The following is a 26,367-nucleotide window of genomic DNA, read 5'->3' as shown; positions in this document are numbered from 1 at the left end:
TGAAACACAAATTCCTTATACTTGTCCCATATCTGCACACTGTCAGTAACCGTTCACGTTGGGGTCATTTTACCTAGTGTCGATTACATCGCCAGTATCTTCCATAACGCTGGCGTAGTGTTTGGTTTATCAGAGACCATATACAGATATGGTCTCTGGATTTACTGACGAATCTCGTTTCCTTATTCAAAGGAGCGATGAGCGAATCAGCATGCATCAGAAACGGCATGTGCGCTGTACCTGATGTTGCGTGTAAAAAGTCGACAGATTCATTGGATGAAGTCGTGATGTGGGGATCTATCCCTTATGGGCGAAGAACAGACCTTGTTCGTATCCAGACCAATGCAACTTAAAATGTGTGCACCATGGTGACGAGGTCTCACATCCTCACATTGTCCCGACCCAGCAAAACAGACATTTAACCTTTTCATGTAAAAGGCCAGCTTGATACAACCCAAAATGTAAAATTTACATGACATTATTACTCAAGAGATATAGTTTCAGAGATGTCAGACTTCACTTCATTCCAAGGGAAACGTAAGCCTGAGTTAAAGCAGTGCTAAAATCAATCACAAATATGTTGGTTAGGTGAGCTAAACACAACTGACGCTGTTATAAAATTCTTTTCATCCATTTTAATGCAGTATCATATAACAGTTTGCAAAGCCACATAGAAAATTACAAATTGAAGACAAACAATCCAAATACAGTATTTGACAAAAGAATACAATACAAGTCAGCTGCCTTTAGTACAATACTTCTTCCTCCATGAAAAGAATGAACAGTCAAGGCACATCTTCAACAATGTTAGACAACAGAGGATTTGATTAAATTTTATTCATGTTCCCAATTTTCTCCATGTACCATCATCAACACCTACTGAAGGCATACAAGTAAACATACCAGAAATTCACCCAGATAATGCTCTACTGGTCTACACATTCATTCAATTGATCCAATAAAAAAAAATTAAATATCACCAAATCAGTTTAACATGTCTAATTTCAGATTAGTTTTCATTATTATGTGATACCTCACACCTCTTATTTAAACCAGTGGTTACTTTGACAATTAGGCAGCACTATAAAAACTCTCTACCAGAGTAATCTTATCCACAGCTCATCATAGTCCAGTTTAACCAGTGTGTACAATATCTTACCTATTATGACTGTTCACTACCCCTGAATAATATTTTATAAAAAAAACGGTGCCCCACACTGCAGCTCACCTGGATATTTAGTCAACAGGTCATCAAAGATACCAACCTAACAAACTTTCAGCTTTTAGTAAAGTTCAAATTCAAAGGTCAAATCAAGGTCAAAATTTAAAATACTGCCAAAAACGGAACACATACGTTGAGTGCCACAACTAACGATACATGTAACAAATTTCATTACATTTTTAACAATAATGTCTGAGTGATGGCATAATGTGGGGTTTTCAAGATAGCTGCCCTGGTGGTCATGTTAAAAATGTGATTTGAGCCCCTTGAACAAATTGAGGTAACATGTATTAATATTTCAGCTTCATTGGTCCAGTGGTTTTAGATGAGATGTTTATGATGCACGACAAACAACAAACAGGCCATGACATAAGCTCACTTGATCAGTTGACTCCAATCAGTTGAGCTAATTATCTATCAATGTTTGTCCAATGTAGTCTCTCTTTCGGCAATATTATGCGACCAAATGTGATTGGCTATGAATCTTTGGTAGTTATTGTTCTGAAACAGATTTAGCCAAAATCTGTTAGTACGTGGCAAAATCCACAACATGAACAAGATGGTGAACAGACAGCAACATACCATTAGAAAAGCTCTACTTATCACAAAACTGAAACTTTATCAACAGCAATAGATACAAACTTGGTTAGTCCATTGTTTCAGTAAAGAATCAATGACATGATGCACTTCCGCAGTGCTAAGAACATCAAGCACTCCAACAGTGAGTATGAAGCCTGACTCTTGCAACCTTGTGAATAAAACAATGCAACAGAAGTGCATAGTGTTGCAGATAAACACTAAACACATACAAAACACTATCAAAGCATTACTTAACATGAAAATAAAAAAATATATTTATAAACAACAGTAGCCTAAGTTCTTCAAGTGGCAGAGGAAGCTGGCATGATGTATTACAACAATCCCATGGAAAAACATTAGCACCATGCAAACTAGGACATGGTAAGTCTGTAAACACATGAGTGTCCGCCCTCCCACCTTGAGCTCAACTAGATAGCACCACCTTATCATCCAAGTAAAAAAGTGTAGTGAGCTGTAAAAAAATAAATTGTTTTTCAGGTAAATACTTTAAATGAGACTACTTAAATAAACCCAAAAGTGAATGAAGAAAACCAAGTTGTTACAAATCTTACTGTTTGTCTTGTTTAAAGAGAAACATTTTTTCTGTCATGTGTACATGTAGGTGTAAAACTTGGTAGGGGTGTTGAAATCAGACATTATCAATGTTTCCTTATTCTCTTGCAAGTAAACTCAGGAAACATACATGTCAGAGTTGAAGACTACTTGTCTGTAATTTTATGGGTACATTACATTTCAGACTGTGTAATTTCGGTTCAATTTTGCTTTTCTTCACATAAATGTGCAAAGTTATAATCTAATTGAATATCTGTGATTGAAGCCATTATACCACTCAACATTTGACAAAAATAGTCAGCTTTAGTTAAAGGTGTGGGCCTTAGCAAATGTTGAGTAGTCAAAATAAATGGTAGTGTTACAATTTTCATTTACGTCCCAGGAGAATCTTTAACCAGTCCATGAACAACTAAAAGGCAAACTTCTACTTGTCCAACAGTCCAACATCACTGGTCAGGTCCATTTAGTTCCCTGGACCCTTCACTATTGTTAATGTGGTAGGTGCCAAAGACACAAATATTCTCCTTTTTAGGTAGGACCTAAGATATACATGACTAGAACATATGCTTCTAACAAGCTGTAAAAGAACATGACCATCTGATTCCTCAACAACAAAAAACAACGCCATAATAAACATAAACAAAATATTTACAAAGTCCATAATCAAAATGGAACAGAATGATAGTCTAGATAAATTAACATGTGTAATTTCTTTTAATTTTGAAGGATCTCCTAAAAAAGACTCCAACAAACGACTTGTACTTGCTGCAGATGTATTTCTAGGCAATACTAAAGCAGACAAAACACATAAGGCACTTCTCAATAATGCAGCAGCATTCAGAATACATGTAATTTGGTAACGCTTTGATCATTCCAAAAAGGGTGATTGATGAATTAATGACCTAAAGATAACTGATAGCAATGAGTTCTACTTTGTGATACAGAGATCACCCATGAACATGAATTATAATGATGCCTGTGGAATGTAAGTCTGCTGAAATTGTGACCAATGTGTCCCTTGGATACGTTGACAACATGCACAGCATTAGGGCTGGGACGATACACCAACTGTGCCATCCGATAAGTATCACGATACTTGCATGTGTTCTTATCTGAGGTGTGTAAGCCATCTTTTTCATTTGACAGGATGGCCAAATTCCTGTCACACCTCCCATTTTCAATTGGCAGTGTCAACTATGGCGCAATGGATGATAATATTAAGTTTTCACAACTAATTTTTACTAGTAATTAGTGTTCGGTGTATCAGTCATTAAAGCAAAAAAAAAAATTAAAAATCCATATCTTTTACTTAGTGTGTGACTGATTGATATTTGTTTCAAGGTAAAATATCGCTAAACAGTCTACAGTGTTCATATATTAAAAATGAAAGTCAAGGGGTGCTTCTTGTTACCTTCACTGTAAAAATAGAATGATTTAAGGGTCACTAATAGCAATAAACTTGAAGGACTCTAGGATGCTCTCCTCAATTTCGAACACTAGCATAGAGCTCCAGACAATCATTCAACAGTGAGAGACACCATGAGATTTATCCAACTTAACAAAAGCTTAATTTCAGACTAGTGGTTAATGAAATTAGGTATTGGGAGAGACAAACTAGTTCTCAAGATGTTCAAAAGTCTAAGACTAGCAGACTAGTGACTGGACCTAACTCTGCTCAAGCATATGTTTCAAAAACACTGCAATGACATTATGTTGGCCATTTAAACAAAACATTAGTGCCTTCCACATTGATATGTTCATAAGTCCATCTTCTATTACAACGACATTCAGTTCCACACTTCTCTGATCCACACTTGGGGCATGGGAAGTGACACCCTGGGCAGTGGACATCCAAGCAGTCACATAGATCCTCGTTGTTTTCCAGCAAAATCCCAGATTCATCATACAGCTGGTTTCTCCTCACACTGAAACAGGCATTCAAACCCAAAATGTAAATGTTGAAAATGTTAAGTTTGTCATGGATTTGTTCAGGAAAGGGCAACAACAACTTATATTATTACCACCAACATGACAAAGAATATGGTATCGAGGATTAAGAATCACGTCACCAAACACATCAGATATTCAGGTTGCGGATTATGTGTGTGATGGTAACCAAGTGTGTGAGTAAATGTTGTGTTACGCCACAGTCAGCAATATCACTGGCAATGAGGAAACAAGTGGTTGACAGTATAAGAAACAATCATGAGGTACAATCACACACTCATCAAGGTTACACATTGTGTAATTATAGCTGATTCATACAAATGCTGGGGACTTGTTCTGACCTGAAATCCTCATGGGATATAAGTGACAGACCTTTAATAGTTAAGAAAAATATGAAAGTGTCTTGACACAGTTGTCAACTCAACAAAATGCTCCTAAACCAGTTACTTTTCTTTGTAGAATTTCCTGTTCATCTTCCTCATCTCTCTCCCACTACTTTCAGGCTGAAAGTCTTCCATGAACTTGCCAGGGTTTCTAAATGACAGCTTCTTTAATTCACATTCCACATTCTGAAAGAAAATAAAGTCATACATAATTTGAGACCATGAACTACATATGATGATAATACAAAGCTAAATAATAATAATAATAATAATAATAATAATAATAATAATAATAATAGAGGATGTCAAGGATAGATAGCAATCAGTGGTTCACATTTGGGATTTCTATTTTCTGGTGAAATTATTTAATCTAAGATTGGGTTATAAATTGAGACCTGATGTGGTGAATGTATAATATGCACATGGCAGTGCATTCGCATTTTGATTTCATTCATTTGCTGAAGCAGGAATTATGGAGGGGGGGGACCTCAAGGGTGACTGATCAAATTGTCCCATACGTAACAAATATCCATCAGTGGCAATCACTTGTTCCAAAGTACCACACTTACAATTATTATATTTTTAAATATATACTGTAAGAGCTGCAACTAAAATAACTCGATACTGGAATATATTATTTCTGATAAAATAAAAGTCTCAGATACAAATCATCTGATTACTGCATCAAAATTCTTTTAAATTATATTATTATTATGTATTATTAAATTATAATAACCAAATCACCGGTATATATTGCAGGTGCTACAGGTGATTGGTATTTCCAGCTTAGCTTATGAAACAATACAAGTTGTAATCTTTAGTTCTGCATATAAAACAATGTCTATCAAAACAGAAAATACAACTTAAATGGTAATTCATCATGTCTGGTGATAATTTATCGCAAACTTTTTTATTGACCAAGTTTGTTGTCACCTGTTTGTTTCCTGAATTCTCTTAAAGGGGCACTGATCTAACTCAATTCCCAGGACTGGTTGTTGCCTTTGTTATTGTTTTTTCCCCCGTGAGTACCCGGATGATACGCAACGCAACTGAGCGTGACCAGAGACTGGGCTACCGTCTGCAAGGACAGCTAAATAAACTTGGAGGCTGGAGGCAATATTTGTTTTACGCATTTCGACAAAGGGCGCATGTTAATTAATTTCTTCAGCCTAAACTAATAGACAAAAAGAACGGCGGAGCTCATCGGATGTCGTCATTTGGAAATACCCCAGATGGTTATAGTTAACACTAAAATAAGTATCCATGCAGTGAAAGCATTTTCGGTTTTCTGATTGCGTCGATAATACGATTACTACTCCCTTGTTGTCATCCACGTTTTCTCGCATAACCCTACACTTGTGTATTTGTCGTCATTCACTTGATGCTCAGTTAATGAATTTATTACAGGTACAATTAGTGGTAGCACCAAATAGATTACCTGACAAAGGTTCCCATTTGGCATTTATTGTGTCTGGGGTAATTATTCAATCTAAATCCAGGTTTGAAGTGAGGTGAAATGTGTGTAATGTAATATGCACGTGGCAGACCAGCAAGAGGTGAATGATCAGTTGATTTACTTTTTTTTGTAAATCAACGGATCGTTCCTAGTCATCAAAGGATTAACAGAAAATACGTTGATTGATTAATCACTGTTATCTTGCACAGTGGATATGTCAAAAGTGAGTGTTTACATGTCTAGGTTTACTAAAACAAAGGGAATACACACATATCCTTGCGTGAAGTGCCGATGTAAAAACAACGTACTTTGTTCAAAGGGTTCACTGATAATATGTTGATTGATTGCTCATTGTTATCTATCACTCAATGGATTTTTTAGGAACCGTGGACGTTATGAAAATAGTTGTCACGTGGGCTTTCTCAGCTGACCCTTGAGACTTGACACCTATGTGAAACACCTGAAACAATCCAAGTGATCAGTTGAGTAACGAACACGGGTTATAATATCCCGAAACGATATATATCTTTTAAAATATGTGATTGTTACAGAGACACGTGACATCGAATAGGTTTCTTTGTACAGCTGCAGACGAATGGATATTCACGGATACATTCCTTGAACAAGGAAGCTGCCTAAAATTTATACACATAAATTTGGTAGGTTGTAATTGTGGTATTTGCATTTTGTTTTCCTTCATTTGCTGTAGCATTGAACCGATTCGTCCTTGTTTCTCACGTCTTGGTTGGGAAATTCTTCAATGCGCGATAGACGTTGTTTTCACAGGCCTTTTCCCTTGTAAACGTGTATATATTACCGTCAATTTGTAAAATGTAATGCTCTCAGGCACTTTATAAAATGTGTAAATATTTCAGTAATTTTGACTAAAAAATCTGTCCAGATTGATTAAGACGATCAAAAGGGCCTATAGACATCACATCAGTATATTATGTAGGATTAGAAGCCAAACAACATAGAAATGTACTTTTCAACGTAACATTTTCAGTCTCTTGGTGATGACATTAAACATCAAAATGTTTGGAATTCGTTACCATAATAATACAGATGGAAATGTTTTTCAGTCACTTTGTTAAATAACTGAATATTTAGGCGTTGAATAAATTTGAAAATGTTACACATTTTGACAGTAAAAAATATACACACTATCAAAAAGCAATGCTCAGGTGAAATATTTACTTTGTGTTGCAAGTCAAAATAGTGTAAACGAAAATCGCAAAATTACCAAGCAAGTGACTTATCAAAACTTCGTCACCATTACCGATGCTAACAACAAAGATACCTACATTTCCTTATTATCTCCAAAACTGTATTTCATTTTGTTGATCAATGTGACCATACGCCCTCTATATTACTACCCATACAAGTGACTAATGCGCTTACGAATGGCGCAGCAGAGGTCGCGAACTAGTCTAGATTTCTGCTATACATCCGGGTACTCACTGGGAAAAAACAATAACAAAGGCGACAACCAGTCCCGGGGAATTGCGTTAGATCAGTGCCCCTTTAAGGAATATGACGTAGTTTTTGACTGTGCATATGATGTTGATCGATACTGTCATCCTTTCAAGTCCCATATGTATAAATCAACAACAAAAACACATGTCAGTTTGACTACAGCTCTTTATTGTATATCCTTTGTATTTTGTATATGTACGGCTTCTTATTCTTCAGTCCTCCAATAGGAGTCGCTTTGTGCATCACAGCACAGCAAGAATAGCGCCAAAAACAAGTCAACCAGTCGATGTCATAGTCCAAAATAAGCAAATGTTGAATCCACCCCCAAAAAGATTGATCCATATTTCAATACTTTCAAACTTGGAGTGTTGTTTCCCTTTAACATTTCAGGCAATGGAAATGTAAGCCATATTTGTGAAACCAACATGCATAGTTATTGTATATCATTGAACTGCCACAGGAATCATATCACAATGATCAAATAAGTAGATAATATGCATTATAACCTTATGATCACAGGTGACCATGACCTTTGTGAAAATTAGCCAAAACATTGTCTGGTGGATGCATCAACCCACAGGACCATGTAACAAATAATAACAAACAAACTAAAAAACGAGGCCGAAGTCCTCCGGCCTTGTCTACAATTTTTTTGCAATTTTGATTATTATTATTATTAGTAGTAGTAGTAGTTAAATGGTCCTGTGATCAACCATACATTCGCTGTGTATGATATAGGGCCTAGATCTGATGCTATTTTATTCATGAAGGCTATCCTGAAGACCTAATAAAGTTGAAGGGTATATTAACAAAGCCTGAAACACAAATGTTTATGCACACAGATGTCACATATTGACGGACATAGCATCAAAGCTTGTTTCACATCCCGCCAACTTCGTTAAGGGCTGGTAAGAAATCCTATCAACACTGACAAAATATTGAAAACGATTCAATGTATGACATAACAAAATGCATAATAGAATCCCAAAGTTAGGTATGAGGTCGCTGTAAAATAAGCGATACCCCACAAGTACATCGTGAATCAATGAAGGTATTACGATAAACCTTATTCTTAGCGATATTTATTTTCATATGGAAACTGTCAACATACTTTAACTCCGGTGGTTTCAAGACGTGAAGACCTTCTTGGTTCAGTGCGAGAAGAGTTGTTTCCCTTCTTTTCATTTGCTGTCTGCAAACTTTGTTTTCCGTTTACGACTGCACTCTCTTGCACACGTTTCACATGTTCCCTGGAGGGGATCACTTTGTTGGTCATCAATGATTCCATGTTTTTGTGTGTATGTGTTTTAATTTTCCACTCACAATCACCATTCTATGAATAGCACCGGATCCCTACCCATCTTGCTACTCCATACATAGAGGGCGCTACTCTCATCTAAATGTTTAAAAGTATGGAATCCGAAAAATGTGGAAACATAAATAAATATTTTGTATGTCGAAAATGTTTTCCTCGAAAATAATAATTGTACGTTCGTTATAATATTTCAATACTACAATTCGTGTTTTGCTGATAAGAAAGGAATTTATAGACAGCTAAGAAGTAGTGACGTTTTTTACTCTTATACAATAGTAAGGGATAATGTAATATAAATGTTCAATCACAGGACCATATGTAATTTATAATAATAACCACAAAAAAAACTTGCAGGCGAGTCCGAAGGCCGAGAAGGAATGTAACAGAAAATTAGATAGCTCTGATGTAAAGGAGTTCTATACTCTTATAAAAAATGTAGGGGATCATGAAATAATAATGTTATACGAAGTATTAGAAAAAAGATGTCTTGACATGATGCCAAAGATTAATGGACGATTGTGGACGATTATTTCTGTCAATCTTATTGATTCTGCCTATCACGACCGCCTCCGTGGTCTAGTGGTAGAGCGTTCGTCCGGAGAGCGGAAGGTCCGGAGTTCAGTCATACCAGAATCGTTAAAAGATGGTACTTGTTGTTACTCTGTCTGGCGCTCGGCATAAGGGGCTAAAACAAGGACTGGTCGTGAAGATCCGGGTAGAAAACAGGTCTTCAGCAACCCATGCTTGCCGAAGACCTGTTTTCTACCTGGATCTTCACGAGCCGTGTAAGTATATGTACAGGAGATTTTACCATGACAATTTGGGAATTCAGTATCTTTACAACGTTGTGAAAACATGTTCAGGTCAAGAAGCTTTACGCATCAGCACAATCTTGAGTAATCCAAACGAAAGAAATAACCTGTTTTAGTTTACATATTCATTTTCATCAAAACGTCTCAGCACATCATAACAACATTTGGGGAAAACTTAAGTTAATAGATATTGGACTGCACCAAAAACCAACACAACGGCTTTTATGCCGGGTGGCCCAGTCGTCTGACAGCGATATAACTGTAATACTGTTAAAAGCGAAGTTGAACTCAACTCACTCACTCACTTTTATGCCTGATACAGAAACATTGTCTACCAACATAGCCCAATATAACATCAGTAGATATAGATTTATACACCCCTAAAACAAATCTAGTATTTTTTCTACGGATTCTCTGAAAGTACCAATGCATGCACTGGGATCGTGATGACTGTATTAGGTCAATGGGAGAAATTATTATTACAGGTTTGCTCCGTATGGAGTGTTTTAACTGTCTTATCCAGAGAAGTATAGATAAGAAATGTTATCTCAGTACAACGAATCTTAAGTGAAATATTCTCATCATGTGGTCAGTGGTTGCTTCCCCTTTAACAGTAGCTTCGTAGTTTGCTTGATTTCCTAAAGCGACATACGACATACGAAATGTAATCGTTTATGTGAAGAATGTACACTTCGTTCATAGATCAACGCTGAATGTATTACAGTCAATGTGTAACATCTTATACAAAAATTGTAAAAATATATAAAATGCCAGATACACTTAGGCAATTTAAGCTATTTTACAAACTGACTGAAAATTTATTTACAGACTCGCTGTAGCGTCCACAATAGACTATGTGTGAGATTGTAAGTCAGGCGATGTTGACCATCGTAGAGCTAAACATTGACTTCACTGTAATCACATGTAGTTTATGGTATACTTTATTGTGACACAGTAGTTTAATTAGATTTTAGTTGGACGCCGGATAGTTCACTGTTGGCATCTCTGTCTTCGTTTTGTTTGTGTGCACATATCACCGGTGACTCCACTAAACCCTTCAAATCTCTGTGCATTGCAGTGTCAACGAAATGTACCCATGCTACCACCAGGGGTGAAGCCAATTCTATCTATAGATTTTGGTTCCCGTGGTCAGGCTGATCCGGTCAACATGCAGTTCATGCTAAAGGTTCATACCGTTGGAATATGGTGTGTACCAAGACCACTTGACCAAGTATTGTGTACTGCAACCATTGACCTCCAAATGTGCTGCAGACATTTTCTTGTTGTTGTGCAGAGTGACAACAACAGTGAGTTGACAACATCAGTCATCCAAAGTATACCAGGCCAGATCTTTTGATGGTCCATGATAAATCTGGCCACCAAGTCAGGGATCGGTTTAGCAACTGAATAATGACATTAAAGATGAAACATATTGGCACGCTTGACTTCCCTCTGTTCAGTTTCAGAAGAACAGTACCATTAAGTTACCGTTATGGTTCAACAATCTCCTATCAAGGCACTTTTTGGTAGTGATGCACGAATTGGACCGAGTTCAACATCCCTTCCCTCTGCAAGATCCTAGAACGACTGGTGTCTGCAGATGATCAAGCCATGACGCCCCTTAAACTTCATTTAATCAGATCTTAGCAGTTTCTACGAACACTAGTCATGTAGACACGTCAACTGACATAGAGTCCATTGACTACATCGGTCGAAACCCAGATCCAAAAGCAGCATGGCAACATCCGCCTCAACCTCAAGAGAGCAGCAAATGGACACTACACTCAGCAGTTGTGCGGCAGGGATGTTTCCATCAGTTTACAGGTTGACAGAGGTGAAGGAGTAGGACTAGGGCAGGCTGTGCGACAAGACTGGTGTGGTGGACAAGGATAGGCATAATGTGAGTGTGCACCTGGGACCATACACTGTCCAAGGGCGGATCCAGCATTTGTAAATGGGACGGGTCCCAAATCCCCTCTCAATCAGTTATTATTTTTCCAAACCAGTACCGATTAGAATCAACTAACTAAACAAATGTAATTCATGCAATGTTTCTGATATTGTTTTGTTGTTTACATGTTGTTTAATGCCAATAATGACACAAAAATTATATACATTGACTTTCATTTTCTTCTAATCCTTTCACTTTCAGTTTCTTGGTGATGAAATTCAACATCAGTCAACCTGTCAAAAGAGGATATTTTTCAGTCAATTTAAAAAATGACTAAAATATTTAGGGATTTTGTAAACTACCCAAGTGAACCAGGCCATAAAAACTTCTGACAAATTTACGAATTGTTTGATTTTACACACAGACTGTAACTCATGTACAGTATACTCGGTTGGCAAGTAACTACCTTTTCAGCCTGGGACAGGTAACTCTGGTACCTGGGTCGGGTTGGTCCTGAGTAGGACCCGGGTACCCATGGGACTACCCGGACCCGTGGTTAGTCATGTTATATATTGTTTAATGACAAAAACTCCCTATAGCTCAGCGGTTACACTATATGTCATTAATGTTTGCATCTCTATCTGACTGTACACATATTCCTTTAGACTTGTATATGTGTGAGTAAAGATAACGCTTCAGTCAACTTCTTGTACGCATGGTCTGATTATTTGATAAATGTATGTTTTAGGTAATAGGGGATCGGATACCCAGTTAGTAAATTTGGACTCGTCCTAGCCCTACTACCTTAATATATGTTCCATGCAAAATAGATAACCCCTGGAGTTTGTTACACTGTTCGTTTTACTTAGACGTGTCACTGTACTCTGTATGCATCAACTATAATGTAGGTAAACTTGGATGACAAGATGGCGACCCCACGGACAATCATCTCCTCAATTTCGATGAAATGAAGTACATTGTATCTAATTGTGAGTTAAGTTTTTAAGGGATACATATGCTCACAGATTTTGTAAAATATGTTATCATTTGTAGCTTGTGGGAGATGTAGAAGTGTGATAATAAACATCTGATTAGACAGGTACGGTCATGATGCAAGACTTCAGAAGTGATGTTACTTGCTTGTGTATTGAGCCTCTTCTCATACATGGTCATCCTACATGTCACCCAGTCCTGTGTTTCCTTCACTTCTAGACTTGCCTATAGTGTGCACCTTTTTCAGAATCTGGACACGAAACTATACAATGTATTAACAAAATGTCTCAGACTAGTTCCAGTGAGGTTGTTTTTCTTATTTCTGTACCAACATAAACTCAACACCATATCAGATCATATATTTTATTACAATGTTGTTCTCACATAGAGTGGTAGTTATGGTAATAATAATGACTACATCTCCACTGTGATCATTTACAAACTGCAAGGGCTGCATCCATACAGAAAGCCAAGTACAACTAGCCACTGTATCACACCTTCAAAATCATTACATCCACAAAATACCATCAATCTCCAGTATTTTGATTGGATTCCGTGGAAATATAAAAGCAATTGGTTCTCAGGCAAGGTCTGTTAAAAGATTTGTTTTGGAAGTTGGCCTCCTGATAAAATGCTGTCCTGTTGTTACCATGGTTACTGATGCAAAGAGTGTACAAGAACCAAGTCTTTGATCTCAATGACAAACCATAACAAAAAAACAAACAAGTGGCACATAAAAGAAAATGAACACCTTAAAATCTACTCCTTACAATCACAGATGTTCGGCAGTGTTTGAAATAAAAACAAATGCCAGAAGCTGTTGGTCCTGACTAAACTCTTCAGGCCCTCATTAAAAAAACAAAACTGCAGCTTATTGTGACATATAAAATGATAGTAAATTTACTGCAGGTCACAAGGGCCCGTGTAAAACCGTGTGAAACTATGGGCCCGACACGAGATATACCTGCCATGGGCCTATGGGCAGGCGCTTATTTGAAACACTTATGTGAGGTGAGACAATATTTCAATTGGCTGTACAACATAGGAATGTACTTTACCTTACTGGAGACCATCAGATATTTTCACAAAACGGTCTTGTTTAAAGCACAATATGTCACATAATGTGTACTGGAAAATACACACCCTGACACAAACAACAGAAACACCTGCAACATGAGAATTCCATGAGACCCCCAAGAGTTGTCTACCTTTATTCATCACACATGACTTTGGACTGCTATTAAAATTTCAAGGTGACCAAGCTGACAGACACAGCAACATATTTAAATCTTGGCATATGGATTTGAAAAACCCACACCTCACAGTCTTTGGCAACTAAGGGATGCAATTCTTCACAATCATATCTCCATAATCATCAGATCATTACAAGTCGAAGGTGACTATGCTTGTCGAAAAAGGTGACTAACAGGATCGGGTGGTCAGGCTCGCTGACTTGGTTGATGCATGTCATTGATCCCAATTGCGTGGATTGATGCTCATGATGTCAATCACTGGATTGTCTGGTCCAGACTTGATTATTTACAGACCGCCGTCATATAGCTGGAATATTGCTGAGTGTGGCGTTAAACAACAAACCAACCAACCAACCATTACAAGTCATATTTCATTTCTGATTCCAACATGGAATAACATCTACATGATTACATTTCTATGATTAAACAATGAATACTGAGAAGTATTTCAGCAACTGTGCATCCGTGAGACAAGTGAGTGGACAAGCACTGAGGGTCATATATTTACTCAACTCTCCAACCCCTCCACCCACCCACAATAAATGGATATGTGGAAGTGTGAGGAGGGCGGGGATAGATAATTTTGATGAAGACATGAACATGATTAGCAACCTCTTTTCTTCTGTAACAACTGAACAATGGACTTCGCAGACAGTGAAAATCAACAAATCCCTATAACTTTGTATATATGGATGTTGTACATTTTGTGTTTCAAATCAATATTAATAATTGATAACCAAAAACAAATATTCCTTAAGTAACAAAAGTATTACCAAACCAGTTCACAAACACTGGTTTAAACTGTACATGTACAGTTATAACAGACATTATTATTGACATTAATAGAATAAAATGGAAAACACTCAATTATTTGTAATATCTCCAATAAACCCCACTTAAATTGTCATGAAAGCTAAATCAACATGTATTCTGAAAAAAAAAAACCATATGATATTATATGTATTCAGTTCACGAACATGCAAAGTGCTAATCAAAAACAGTATCTCTTTGCCTTTCATTTCCACCATGTAAATAAACCATTAACAGCTTCAGTTCAATTCAACTGACATCAATAACAAAGTAATTCATGAGTAACTTCTTTGAGAGGCATTTTGAAGTTGGAGTACTAAGTAAGGATAAGATATATGGATGAACAACTTCTTTATTACAATTAGGATCGACTTTTCAGTGTAGGTTCTTGCTTGAAAACGGTGTTAGAACCTACACCAAAACGTCACTCCTAATTGGAATAAACATGATAAAGAAGCTGTTCATCCATATATCTTATCCTTACTTAATTCATGAGTACTGGTAACATTAACAACTCCAGGCAAGATAGACGATTCATCAAGTTTTGAAGATACACTGCGTGCAAGGGGACGTAACTGTGCTGCAACAACCATGACGGTAATGTCCTAGTCACAGCAATGTGCTTACAAGGAAATCAAGCCTAGAATGGAGACCTGGAATTTTGAATGTAGAACGACTGGCTTTTTAGTGATGCTTTGGCTTTCAAGGAAAATATTAAACTGTTCCAGCAAGTAGGCACCTGCAGTAAATTCAATTACCATCTGAATTAACCTGTTCAGTTAACTCTTGAACATACATAGAAACAAATATGCTTTTAGTCTCAACCAGGAATCTGTGCTCAGCTGTCCTCCTTTGAGAAAAGATAACAGTTGCAGTTGCAAATCAAAGTTCAGTGAGGCTGATTTATTATGAAACTTTCCACGAGGATTTCCATGACACAAATTTAATACAGATCTGTGGGTAGGAAAGTTAATAACATACATAATTATGTTTTCATAAAATGTAGTGTTTATAGTCATTTTCAAAACCTGAGGGTTGATATTGCCAGAATGAAGTGCTGAGCAGTTTTTATCCAATGTTCATACTAGAGGCTATGAAATCATTAAATGGGTTAAATGGTTTATGATTTTCAAAGATTTACACACCAACACAATGGCCATACAAAGTGTCCATACATACACAAATGTTTCAAACTAATTCAAGTACAAATGTAAAAGTAATATTCATCACTTCACCTGTTTCAAACGGATGTAAAGTGCATACCGGTAATTAGAGGTATCGATTATGTTAAGAAAATTAACACTTGAAATAAACCTCTCACTGAAACTGGTGGAAGGCTTGCAACATGCTCACTTAACAGTTTGGGCCTTTCCTTGTAGCAGTAGCACATACAGAACACAACATTTCTTCTTTGACACTATGAAGTTCAGGCAAACTGTTGAACACTTATCACAAAAGAATCTTCTCATGTTGGCCACTTGATAACAATGTCTGTGCCCTCAACCTCCACACTCTCGTAGACCCATTTGCGATTACATCGGCACTCAGATCCGCACTTCTCAGATCCACACTTGGAACAGGGAAAATGACAACCTGGACAGTCAACTTCTAGACAGTCACACAGATCCTTGCTGTTCTCGAACAAGCGGCCAGTCTCATCATACAGCTGGTTCTTTCGAACACTGAAAATAACAATAATTATCATGATCATATGACATGGTTTTGTTCTTCATGGACAAACAATTATTCTCTTGTTGCTTCTGACATGTCTGAGAAAAAATTTCAAAATTGTTCATGTTTTAACTACAGGAACCGATTCCATGCACTATATTATCTGACTGCCAACAATCATGACAAAGAAAACATACTGCACATTTCTTTCTCTTAAATCCTTATTTAAAACACATTCTCTTAAAACAAGTCAGACACTCATCGTGTAAGTAACACATAACCACTAGTATGATTGATTTTGGATCATTGAATGTATTTAAGGATTGACTGTATTTTTTTCGGTTCATTGAGGTATGAATCTAAAAACCGATGTGCAAACTGTATGAATCTGCATAGCCTAATGCTTATAATTAAATTTGACAAAGAAAACATGTTTTATCTACAATAGTTAAACCAAAAACAGTTGTATATATGAAAGCAGACAAAATTGACGACATTGATAAACATTCTAGGTGTAGGAATACATACTGTGGCGTGTCATTTATCAGGTGATTGTTAATTTAAGCACATAACTTGACACACTTACAAAGTCAGTAGCCAATCAACGGAGAATAAGATCAAAATTATGTTCATTGGACCTGTCAATCAAGGAAAGAGGCGAGAAGAATTGCAACGGTCAGACTGTAACAAACCGGAACAAATATGTCCAGAATTATGTGACAGCTGTTTCAAATGACATGGTCAGTTGCCGCCAGATTCAAACATAAGTTCCCTGAGAACGGGAAGACACAGTTTAATGATGCTAGTCAGAAATGAAACCTGAAGACAAGTTGTGGAACTGAGGCAAGCAGGAAAAAAACAGGTGACTGAGCCTGCACGTTTGCTGTTTCATTCCTTCTCAGCATTCGGTCTCAAAGGGTTGTTTGGACACTGAATATGCATTCGTATTGCTAAATGTCCTTGCATGACCACGTGATACGCGTGAGCAGAAAGGAAATTCCCTCGACTTTAAATATTGGGATTCACTGACATTCCATAGTAATAAAAGTAGTTTGCCTCGGTGGGCGTGGCTTAATTTTTCACATTCATTGGGAAATGAATGCAATAACATGTGACCAGTTCAGCTGTATCAGAATGCAGGAATAACAATGAACACAACAAAAATTTAATTATGTATTCTTGTAGCACCTTTCTCTGTAAATCCGTCTGTTCATCTTTCTCATTTCTCGTCCACTTCTTTCTGGGTCAAAATCTTCCATGAATTTACCATGACCTCCTGATGGACCATACGACAACATCTTCAATTCTTTGCTGACGCCCTAGAAAAGTTCAGGAATATAATTACCAAAAGATGCTTGATTATGTGTCCTTTCCAGGAACAGTTTACAGGATTAGCTGCCATCTTTACCATGTTTACCCTTGAGACCACTTTACTAATTCTGATTACAGCAAAACTAAATATCGGCCATGAGGTGATGAAAATGGTCCCACAGATTTGGCATTGTGCCTCTTTGTTATATTAGATACATTTAACGACATAAATTAAACGCCTGTGTATGTTAAATTAAGATGCATAAGTGTATTTTCATAATACATCACAAATTCACATAAGTTCATAATATATGTTGCTAAACTTTGATTTCTGTAATTTGAAATTTATATAACTTCCTATTTCATGCAAAAGTACAAAAGTACAAAAGATCAAAGGATACAAACTACCAGTGGTAATCACTATAAAAACATGATAGAACAAGTCAGAGAGACATTATAGAACAAGTCACTAAGGGTTATTAAGCTTGGAATAAAAGTTTTAATACAACTGACAAGTGAACGCATAATCTGTGTAGCAGTTAATTTGTTTAGAACTGACTCCACAGGAACGCCACAGTATGAACTGAACCATTGCGATGGCATTGCAACCCACATGTATGACAATGAGACAAATGGCAACTTTCATTTCTGTAAGACATGTAAGAAGCACTGACTGTTTTATCTGTTTCTGCATTCCTGTCCATAATAATGAAAAATAAAGAATGGAAAAAATAATATATGCATATTAGTTGCCATTCATAATCATTTACGCTACTTGAATTAACAAAAATACGAAATAAAAAATATATTGATAATGAAAGTGCTTCTATATACTAGTGTGTGCTATAAAATGCGCCATCGCAGGCTATTGTTAATAAACAAATATTCAAAACTCTCAACATCGCTGGGCTTATTAAATGACATTGCATGTAGAGATGATAGATCACTGAGAAGAGCTTATGCACACTTGATGTCCCCTGACTTCACAGGGCATTGTTTCTCCGGTGTGACTGGCAACAAAATACTACAAATTATGTCATAGGGAGTTGTGACATGTTTGAAACGTTTGTGGTACTGTATTCTAGAGGTAGGATGGGATATTAAGGTGTCTGACAAATGGGGTGAGATGATGGGAGACACCAGGGCTTTACACATTGTACCCATGCGGGGAATCAAACCGGGACTAGCGAACGCTTTAAACACAAGGCTACCCCACCGCCACTATTCATGTTTTGGTACAATGGTCAGTAAAGAGTTCAAAGTAATTTGATGAGATTGGTTTAAACAACATGGAAGAGATTACATTGTAATATTATAACAACATCTAACATGTACTCTGTACACATTGGATATGCATTCACTGTTAAATTCATTTATTATTTCGAATCTTTTTACCTGTGTCCATTTTGTCTTTTTTATGTCCGTTTAGACTATGGGTTTGTAACCGTTTTGACTTTTGAGGCCTTTCAGACATGAGCCCGTTTTGACTACAACCCACTGTTGTGATCTCCTGATCAGATCAACACCCAATATCGCCAATATTTATGTTAACATTATTGAATGAAAGTTTTCATAAAACAGATTAAAATCATCAAGCCATAAATGCACTGAACACTCTTTACAATCCGAGTGCATTATAAAAGGACTAATTTGCTTTCTTCAGTAAATTGTGCTTTCCCGAAATTGAAAATACACTTGCCTCGGGCATCAGACAATGTGATCTCTTGTACAAAATGTTTTGACATTTGTGCGCATTTGTGGTAAACAGGCAGTTATCACAAGATTAACGAAACCTGCAAGCGGAGTGCAAATTTGGACGAGAGGAAAAAAACCCACTACATCATTTGAAACTTATGACAATGTCAGAATTTTATTGACACGAAATTTCAAGGAAACTCACGTCTTCGTCTTCGTTTCTATCGGGGTCAGCTGAATGATCATTTCTCCTTAAGCTGCTGTTACTATTGTCACTACTATTGCTTATCTCAGAGTGAAATTGTCTACTCTCGGTGCTGTTTCGTTTACTCTCGGTTTTAGGACTGCTGACCGATCTTAGCCGGGTTCTACCTTCCATTGTAAAATTAACCGGAAGTGTACAAATCTGCATGTTTATTCAAAATACGTTGTCACTAATATTCCGAAACGAAATATATATCCCAGATATTTTCACTACTAATATGAAACCAGGTTTGTTTGTTTTTGCATCAAATCAAAAACCCACAACAAAAGCCACTTTAGATGCATTTTTTCTCTTTTAGCATTTATGTCTAACGTATTTGATGTCACTTATTTTGGTTAGTGACTTAATTATTTTATCAGTAAATAACTTTTTGTTTAACGCCAGCTATATCACGGCAGGGGACACCAGAAATAGGTTACCTGACCCGTAATGAAGCCACGGGGCTTTTTCTTATGATGTTAGCCCTGTTATTAAAGTATCTGTAAATGTAACTTCATTCCAATATATCATGCCTACATAACATGCAGGATATAGATGTAACTATGTAGCTATAAACATCTAACATACTATTAAAAGTGAATAGTTGCTATCGAAATTCTACATAGGAGTCATCGCAACTTGTGTTTGCATGTTGTTCTGATTCCAGAAAAGATTAAGACTGCGACACATTACACCCCCGGGAATATCTCTAAGCTGCAGTTGGGTGCATGTGGGATGCAAGTCGCTGTGTTAGATGTTGGCATCCACTGGTCATGGGTTCGAATCCCAGGTTCAGCACCTGCCCCCTACCCGTGAGTAGGTGTAAGTCGCTCGCTGAAACACCGCCAATGTGACTATGATATATTATACAGTCAAACACCGTTGTGTCGATGCTGAAGGGACCTACGTAAATACTTCGCGTTATCCGAGGTTCCATACAACCGAAAATGATGAATATACAGGGGCGAAGCTTTTATTCGAGACAACCGTGCTTTCGACACATCAAAGTTGGACACAACGGTGTTTGACTGTATGTGTAATTATAAACATTTTTTTTAAAATTTACAAAACATTCGAGATAGGAGAGATGGACATAGTGACGTCACACGTCATCTCCGAACTGAAGCCATGGTGGCTTTTGTATCACCATGGAATTGAAATGTACACTTGATCACCTATTTTATTATGCATATTCCTTTATTTTCGACATCTGTCGTCCAACGTAATGGATTTACAATCAGAATGTTTGAATGTTTGTGCAGAAATACAAGTAAGAAAACGTACTACTTTATGGATAACAACTTCTGATTTATTGCATTTAGCGACGTTTTCATGTAGATTATTTCATCGTTATCAAGCTTACTTAAAATTACTCACCAACTTCTAGAATTCTAGAATGCCAATCAAACAGTCAGATATACAATATCTGATTTCTTGCATTAATTGTTCCGCGTGTCTTGTAAATATGAGGACACATCTTATCCCGCACCAGGTGGCCTTTGGGGTATTCCATTTGTAGTAGAAGATCCGAGTTCCATTCCCCACATGAAAACAGTGTGTCTCACACGGAGATTCCCATTCTTAGTGCCTTCACTTGTGATGCTTTTAATAACGGCGTAAAACAAACAAGACTCCCTCAAAGAACAGTGAGAAAGAGTGTTGTACACGCGTGTACCGTACAATACTCAAGGATATAATTATTTGATAGTTATATCTGGGCATAAATGAAAATCTCACATCAAATTTATAAAGTTATTAATTTAAGCAAATAACACTTCACATGTAAGAAATATTTCTTTTTGAACGTGTTCTTTGACACAATCTGTGGCCTCTTTACTTGATTGACCATTTAAAAGGATGATTGCTTTTCCGCTAAATAATTCTGTTGTAGGTTTGGAGTAACATAAACAAACATCATTATCATCATAATAATCGACGAGACGAGTATGCAGAATCCAATATTCCAAACAAATTAGCATTACTAACCACTACAATCTGGTGTATGTTTAATCATATGGATAAATACTGTCACGTTTACCAGCTGTCTAAAAAATAAAACTTTAAATGGATTAAAGTGAAAACAACCAGTGTTCGTGTTAGATGGAAATTTCTTCTTAACGCCTATGGCAAATTTATTTGAGAGAGGTATCGACCCATTACAATACTATTCCAAATCCGAAATGTAAACAAATCACCCGACTGTAAACATTCAGGAAGAGGTCAGTGCTTTGCTGGTTGTGTTCGATGGACAAATAGTTGAGGCTATACGTTTGTTCATGAACTGTGTTTCAGCGCTGCAGTAACAATATGTGCAGCGGTTCTGTGACTCACTGTCATGAATTGGACAGGAAAGCAGCGGGGTTAGCTGGGTGTTGAATACCGCACTACTCTACACTATGTAAAAAATAAATTCATGTGGTTTTCGGTTTCGACGCAAAAATAACATCAAATTTTAGGTCCACAAGTCTTAGAAATGGAAACCTGTTTTAAATGTAAGGCCCCTGTACATTCAATTAAATAGACGCAACGTTTGCATGACTAAAATGCCCATTTGTCCATATGGTGACCAGACGGATTCTATTTCGTATAGTGCATATTGCCCCATTGTCAACATATATTTTGTTGTATCTGTCAGACGAGGGGCTGAAGCCCAAGTCTTTTTCATGAATAAATATCTGTTCTGTTCATATTTCGTTTTGTTTAAGAAAAAACCCCAAACACTTAAGTGATGTTGATTGTAAAGATATCATCTGAGGGTGATAATGAAAACAGTAAGTATACCAATGTGACTATGTATTATAGATATGATGATGTTTGCATTGATAGAAGTAAGTACTAACACACGTAAAACCAATGCCAGTCATTATATTACAGGTGCATAAATAGGTTAGGGCTTATTGTGGGTGGAAGTATCAATTATAATGCTCCATTCTTGTTATGGGAGCTTCATTTTGTGTGTGTGTGTGTGTGTGTGTGTGTGTGTGTGTGTGCGTGTGTGTGTGTGCGTGTGTGTGCGCGCGCGCGCGTGTGTGTGTGTGTGTGTTTGGGCAAGAAAAGGGCACGTTATTGGGGTTTTTTCTACAATAGGAGGCGTGTGAACAAAAATAAGTAAAACATGGGTTTCCACCCTGAAAATCAAATGGTTGTTACTTAAGTATGTGAATAACTGTAGGATTGACTTAAGTTAGATGAGATTTCCAATACTCGATAATATTATAACAGCTAATAGTGGAAAATCATTGGGTGACTGAGTGAGTGAGGTTTCACAGCGCTTTCAGAAATAGTCCCACAATTTCACGGCAGGGTCACCAGGAAAGGACTTCACGCATAGTACCCATGTTGAGATTTCGAACCCGGGCATTCGGCGTGACGGGCAAACATCTTAACTACTGGGCTAACAGCCCACCCACCCAACAAACAAACACACACACTCACAATGTTCAACCCTTTACAACGACAGTGGTCATTAGTACTTATATTATCTACTGAAAAGGAGGGGGGACATTCCTGCAGGAACGAAAAAGATACACCTAAAGCGTATTAGTGAGTGAACATAAAATTCCCATGAAACATTATACTTTGTTGCACAATAGTATTGATATTTTCTCGTTTGATTAACAGGCCTGTCGGAATGTAACCCAAAGCTGCAGTACAAACCTGCATCATCTCAGGGAGTCTCTACCCTCTTTGTAGAGTCTCCCTGATCATATTGTTCGACATTTAATTAAAATTATTTTAATATCTCAAAGAAGTTGGTCGTGTGAGGCATTTATACTTAATTATATGCATGATTTGTTTACGTGTAGGTATTCTTTGTAAACACACTGTTTCGTCACAGCATTACACACGCGAGTTTATTTTATAGTTCTAGCATATTCAGTCCTTCTTGTATTTACATATTTAGGACAAAGACACCTTATCGATATTTGCTTGTTTTTTTTTACAAGTTCACCCAAACAAATAGAAAATGTATCGTCAAAACGCAACAAAAGCAGGTGCCCTACGATAACACAAAAGTTCTTGTGATTGGCTAGTTTCCCCTTAAGCAACCAATCAAAGGCAGTTACACAGTGGTGACGATGTGATAGGGATACAGTGTACTGTTGGTGACATATTTATGATTGATGAAAGTTTGTTTCTATTTACAGTGGACATGGGAGTTTTGTAAGTATCCTAGTCAATACTTTTATTAGTTGATTACCAAAATAAGGCCACTTTTGACTCAGTTTGTCTTGGAGATTAGCGGAGACAGGAAGGCTGTTCGAGCCGGAGCTTCGAAGCGGAAGAGTTTTTCGTTTGATGTTGGCACACGGTTGTACCTGTATATTCCCAGTATGTCGCTCGCTTGCTATGACCCAGTCATGTTCTCTGGTCGAGCCAACCAGGTAGAAACAACAGTCTCTCAGTGGGTCTGAAACAACAGGCGAAGTGACGTAACCGTTACTCAGCTGATCTGTAAACACTTGACGCTTGAAATCGATTTGAAGGTATATTTCAGTTTTGTTTGTAAACATCACTGTCAGTTTATTGTTGGATTATGCTTCACATTTTGCAGTGTATGGTCCAGGTAGGAATTTAAATCCTTTGACTCTTGGATAAGCTGGCTAATTTAAACTAGGAGTTCAACCACGATTCCATGACGACTTGTTATTGAAGACCAATTGCCAAATAATTTCTTTCATGATACTTTCATAACACTGATACTTTGAAGGTTAAGTGTACTGTTTGTATGGTTCATGTACCAAAGCATATATGCCAATATATGACATAGTTATCAGACAAGCCTTCCGAAATGTACATGTACAGCTATTATAGTACTCAGTATGAAATGTCATGTTATAGTTGTAGGCTATTTTACTTTATGGTTCATGATCACGTAAAAGAGAGAGGTTTTCTTAAGCTTTCAGGTGCGTCTGAAAGAAAAATGATATTTTTTGAAAAAAGTAAACATTACCTCAGCATCTTAAATATAAGCATGATAATAAGTTTCTTCAATACATCATTAATTATAATTGGCATAATAAAATAAACATTTCAAACAAAGGCACCCATGTCTTTGAAATTTTGATTTCTGTTGGAAGAAATATATTTGATTGCAAAATATTGTCTCATTTGTTTTGTCTGTTGTGTATTGTCATCAAATTATTCATGTAAACATGCATCCTAATGTATGGTCTTCCATGATCATCCAGGCTATATTGCAGTATACAAAGTATATTGTAAAACCAGTAATGAAACATGTGAAGAGAAAATATCATTTAAACAATGGTGAAGGATTAGAATGTTTGATGTATTTCAGTTATGACATATTGGCAGTTGTTAATGACTTGTGAGATTAATGTAGACAGGAGGGAGTATACTGCTATGTGTTAACTCTTTCAACACCGTAGGCCGGTTATCCGGCCAAGAAGCATCGAGTCCCCAGACACCGCAGGCCGGTTATCCGGCCAAGCCGTAGTCACGTCAAAATAGTATATATTTTTATGGACCTACCTGTAATGTCATTCATTTATTAAATCTATCACATTTCATAATGTCTGAAATACATATTCCATATCACTTAACATTTTTTATCGTTAAATTAAAAAATTATTCACTATTTCTCGCGATGTTATTGAAAATAAAATTCTCGGACACACATTTCGACAACGGGTCCACATCGGACACGTCAAAGAGGAAAATAAAGACGTTTTAAACAAATCTTTAAATATATTATACAAAGTAATATATAAAATCAACAAAAATATATCTTAAAGTAATCAAACTTACATCTAAGTTATTATTTTCATCTTTTCGTGCGATCGCGTGTAATGTAAGTCAAATGACATCTCGGCTTTCGTCGCCTTGAATTCTCGGCTCGGACACGATGTTTAATGCAAAAATATACGCATGAAAAATCTTTGTCACAGCTCGTAACCTAGCACGATACATTCACGAAGTTCCATATTTTTAATATATATCGTGATTTCCTGCTCAAAACGTTCAGAATAACACGATTTAACAAAATTCTTTCGCAAACTTCTGTAATTTATCAAACACGAGCTTGGTATCACAGCTGTAATTTGATTGGCTGCCTTAGGTCACGTGCTCAAAATTGACCAATCACGAAACTTGTAGCAGATTTCAGCAAGAAAGCGTCATTAGAAACCAATTTTAATCCAATGAAATCGCTTGTTATAACTACGAAAAAAAAACAGTCGATGTTACGTGCGTGTAGATGAAGGAATAAGCTTTCCAGCGATGTGTCATATGCCATTCTTCGACGAACGTGTTATTCATACGAAACCTCGAAAACGGGGGTATTTCTTCATTTTACTGAGCGGACAGTCGCTGTTATCGGGAAATGGGTGATGACAGAAACTGTTTATAATTCTTTTTAAAATGATTTTCCAATTACGTAAACAATGAAAATAAAACAGAAATAGGTACGTGGATATTATGAAATCATATATTTGCCGAAAATCGTCAAGTTTTCGCTTCCTTGGTCCTTAATCTGGATGTTAACAACGTGTTAGCGTACATTTTTTATTTACAACGAATTTAATTAAGTTGTAAATGCATTATTTTAAATACTGTGAAAAACATAACTTTCATATTTATAAACCATAGGATCAGACCTTTCAAATGGTGTATAACATGTAGTAGCAAATATATTTTACAAGCAGGTATTTTCTTTGATAAATGTTGGCTTCATCTATCACACGAGTCTCTGGGAACTTGGTGTCCCAGCAGTAAA

General features: G+C 36.8%; 3 protein-coding genes across 4 annotated transcripts in view; 1 reads left to right on the top strand and 2 right to left on the bottom strand.

Moving 5' to 3' along the window:
* Positions 1 to 620: 620 nt before the first annotated feature.
* On the bottom strand, positions 621 to 9,020 carry LOC124135723 (ARL14 effector protein-like). The gene is made up of 3 exons (XM_046501220.2): positions 8,748 to 9,020; positions 4,769 to 4,890; positions 621 to 4,299 (listed from the first exon to the last, which is right to left on the bottom strand). The coding sequence occupies exons 1-3, from the start codon at positions 8,922 to 8,924 to the stop codon at positions 4,083 to 4,085; spliced, it is 516 nt and encodes a 171-aa protein (XP_046357176.1). The 5' UTR covers positions 8,925 to 9,020; the 3' UTR covers positions 621 to 4,082.
* A 3,976-nt stretch (positions 9,021 to 12,996) lies between these two features.
* On the bottom strand, positions 12,997 to 19,792 carry LOC124135722 (ARL14 effector protein-like). The gene is made up of 3 exons (XM_046501218.2): positions 19,593 to 19,792; positions 17,570 to 17,700; positions 12,997 to 16,392 (listed from the first exon to the last, which is right to left on the bottom strand). The coding sequence occupies exons 1-3, from the start codon at positions 19,764 to 19,766 to the stop codon at positions 16,176 to 16,178; spliced, it is 522 nt and encodes a 173-aa protein (XP_046357174.1). The 5' UTR covers positions 19,767 to 19,792; the 3' UTR covers positions 12,997 to 16,175.
* Positions 19,793 to 23,701: 3,909 nt separating this feature from the next.
* LOC124135721 overlaps positions 23,702 to 26,367 on the top strand; it is a 35,811-nt gene continuing 33,145 nt past the window's right edge. Inside the window, exon 1 of one of the 2 annotated variants that reach the window (XM_046501216.1) lies at positions 23,702 to 23,795. The gene's annotated coding sequence lies outside the window, so the exon portion shown is untranslated. Of the gene's footprint in view, positions 23,796 to 23,889; positions 24,119 to 26,367 lie in introns of those variants that run through there. The other variant, XM_046501217.2, reaches the window with a different exon arrangement.

This window comes from Haliotis rufescens, unplaced genomic scaffold, assembly GCF_023055435.1.
Source record: "Haliotis rufescens isolate VD_foot unplaced genomic scaffold, xgHalRufe1.0.p SCAF_1, whole genome shotgun sequence".
Taxonomy (NCBI): domain Eukaryota; kingdom Metazoa; phylum Mollusca; class Gastropoda; order Lepetellida; family Haliotidae; genus Haliotis; species Haliotis rufescens.
This window is presented reverse-complemented; position numbering and strand designations above follow the sequence as displayed.

Coding starts and splice junctions, on each gene's coding strand:
- LOC124135722 (XM_046501218.2), bottom strand. CDS start 19,766: ATGGAAGGTAGAACCCGGCTAAGATCGGTCAGCAGTCCTAAAACCGAG. Junction 17,701..19,592: donor ATAGAAACGAAGACGAAGAC/GTGAGTTTCCTT, acceptor GAACTTTTCTAG/GGCGTCAGCAAAGAATTGAA. Junction 16,393..17,569: donor AGACGGATTTACAGAGAAAG/GTGCTACAAGAA, acceptor TGTTATTTTCAG/TGTTCGAAAGAACCAGCTGT.
- LOC124135723 (XM_046501220.2), bottom strand. CDS start 8,924: ATGGAATCATTGATGACCAACAAAGTGATCCCCTCCAGGGAACATGTG. Junction 4,891..8,747: donor TTGAAACCACCGGAGTTAAA/GTATGTTGACAG, acceptor ATTTTCTTTCAG/AATGTGGAATGTGAATTAAA. Junction 4,300..4,768: donor AGGAAATTCTACAAAGAAAA/GTAACTGGTTTA, acceptor TGCCTGTTTCAG/TGTGAGGAGAAACCAGCTGT.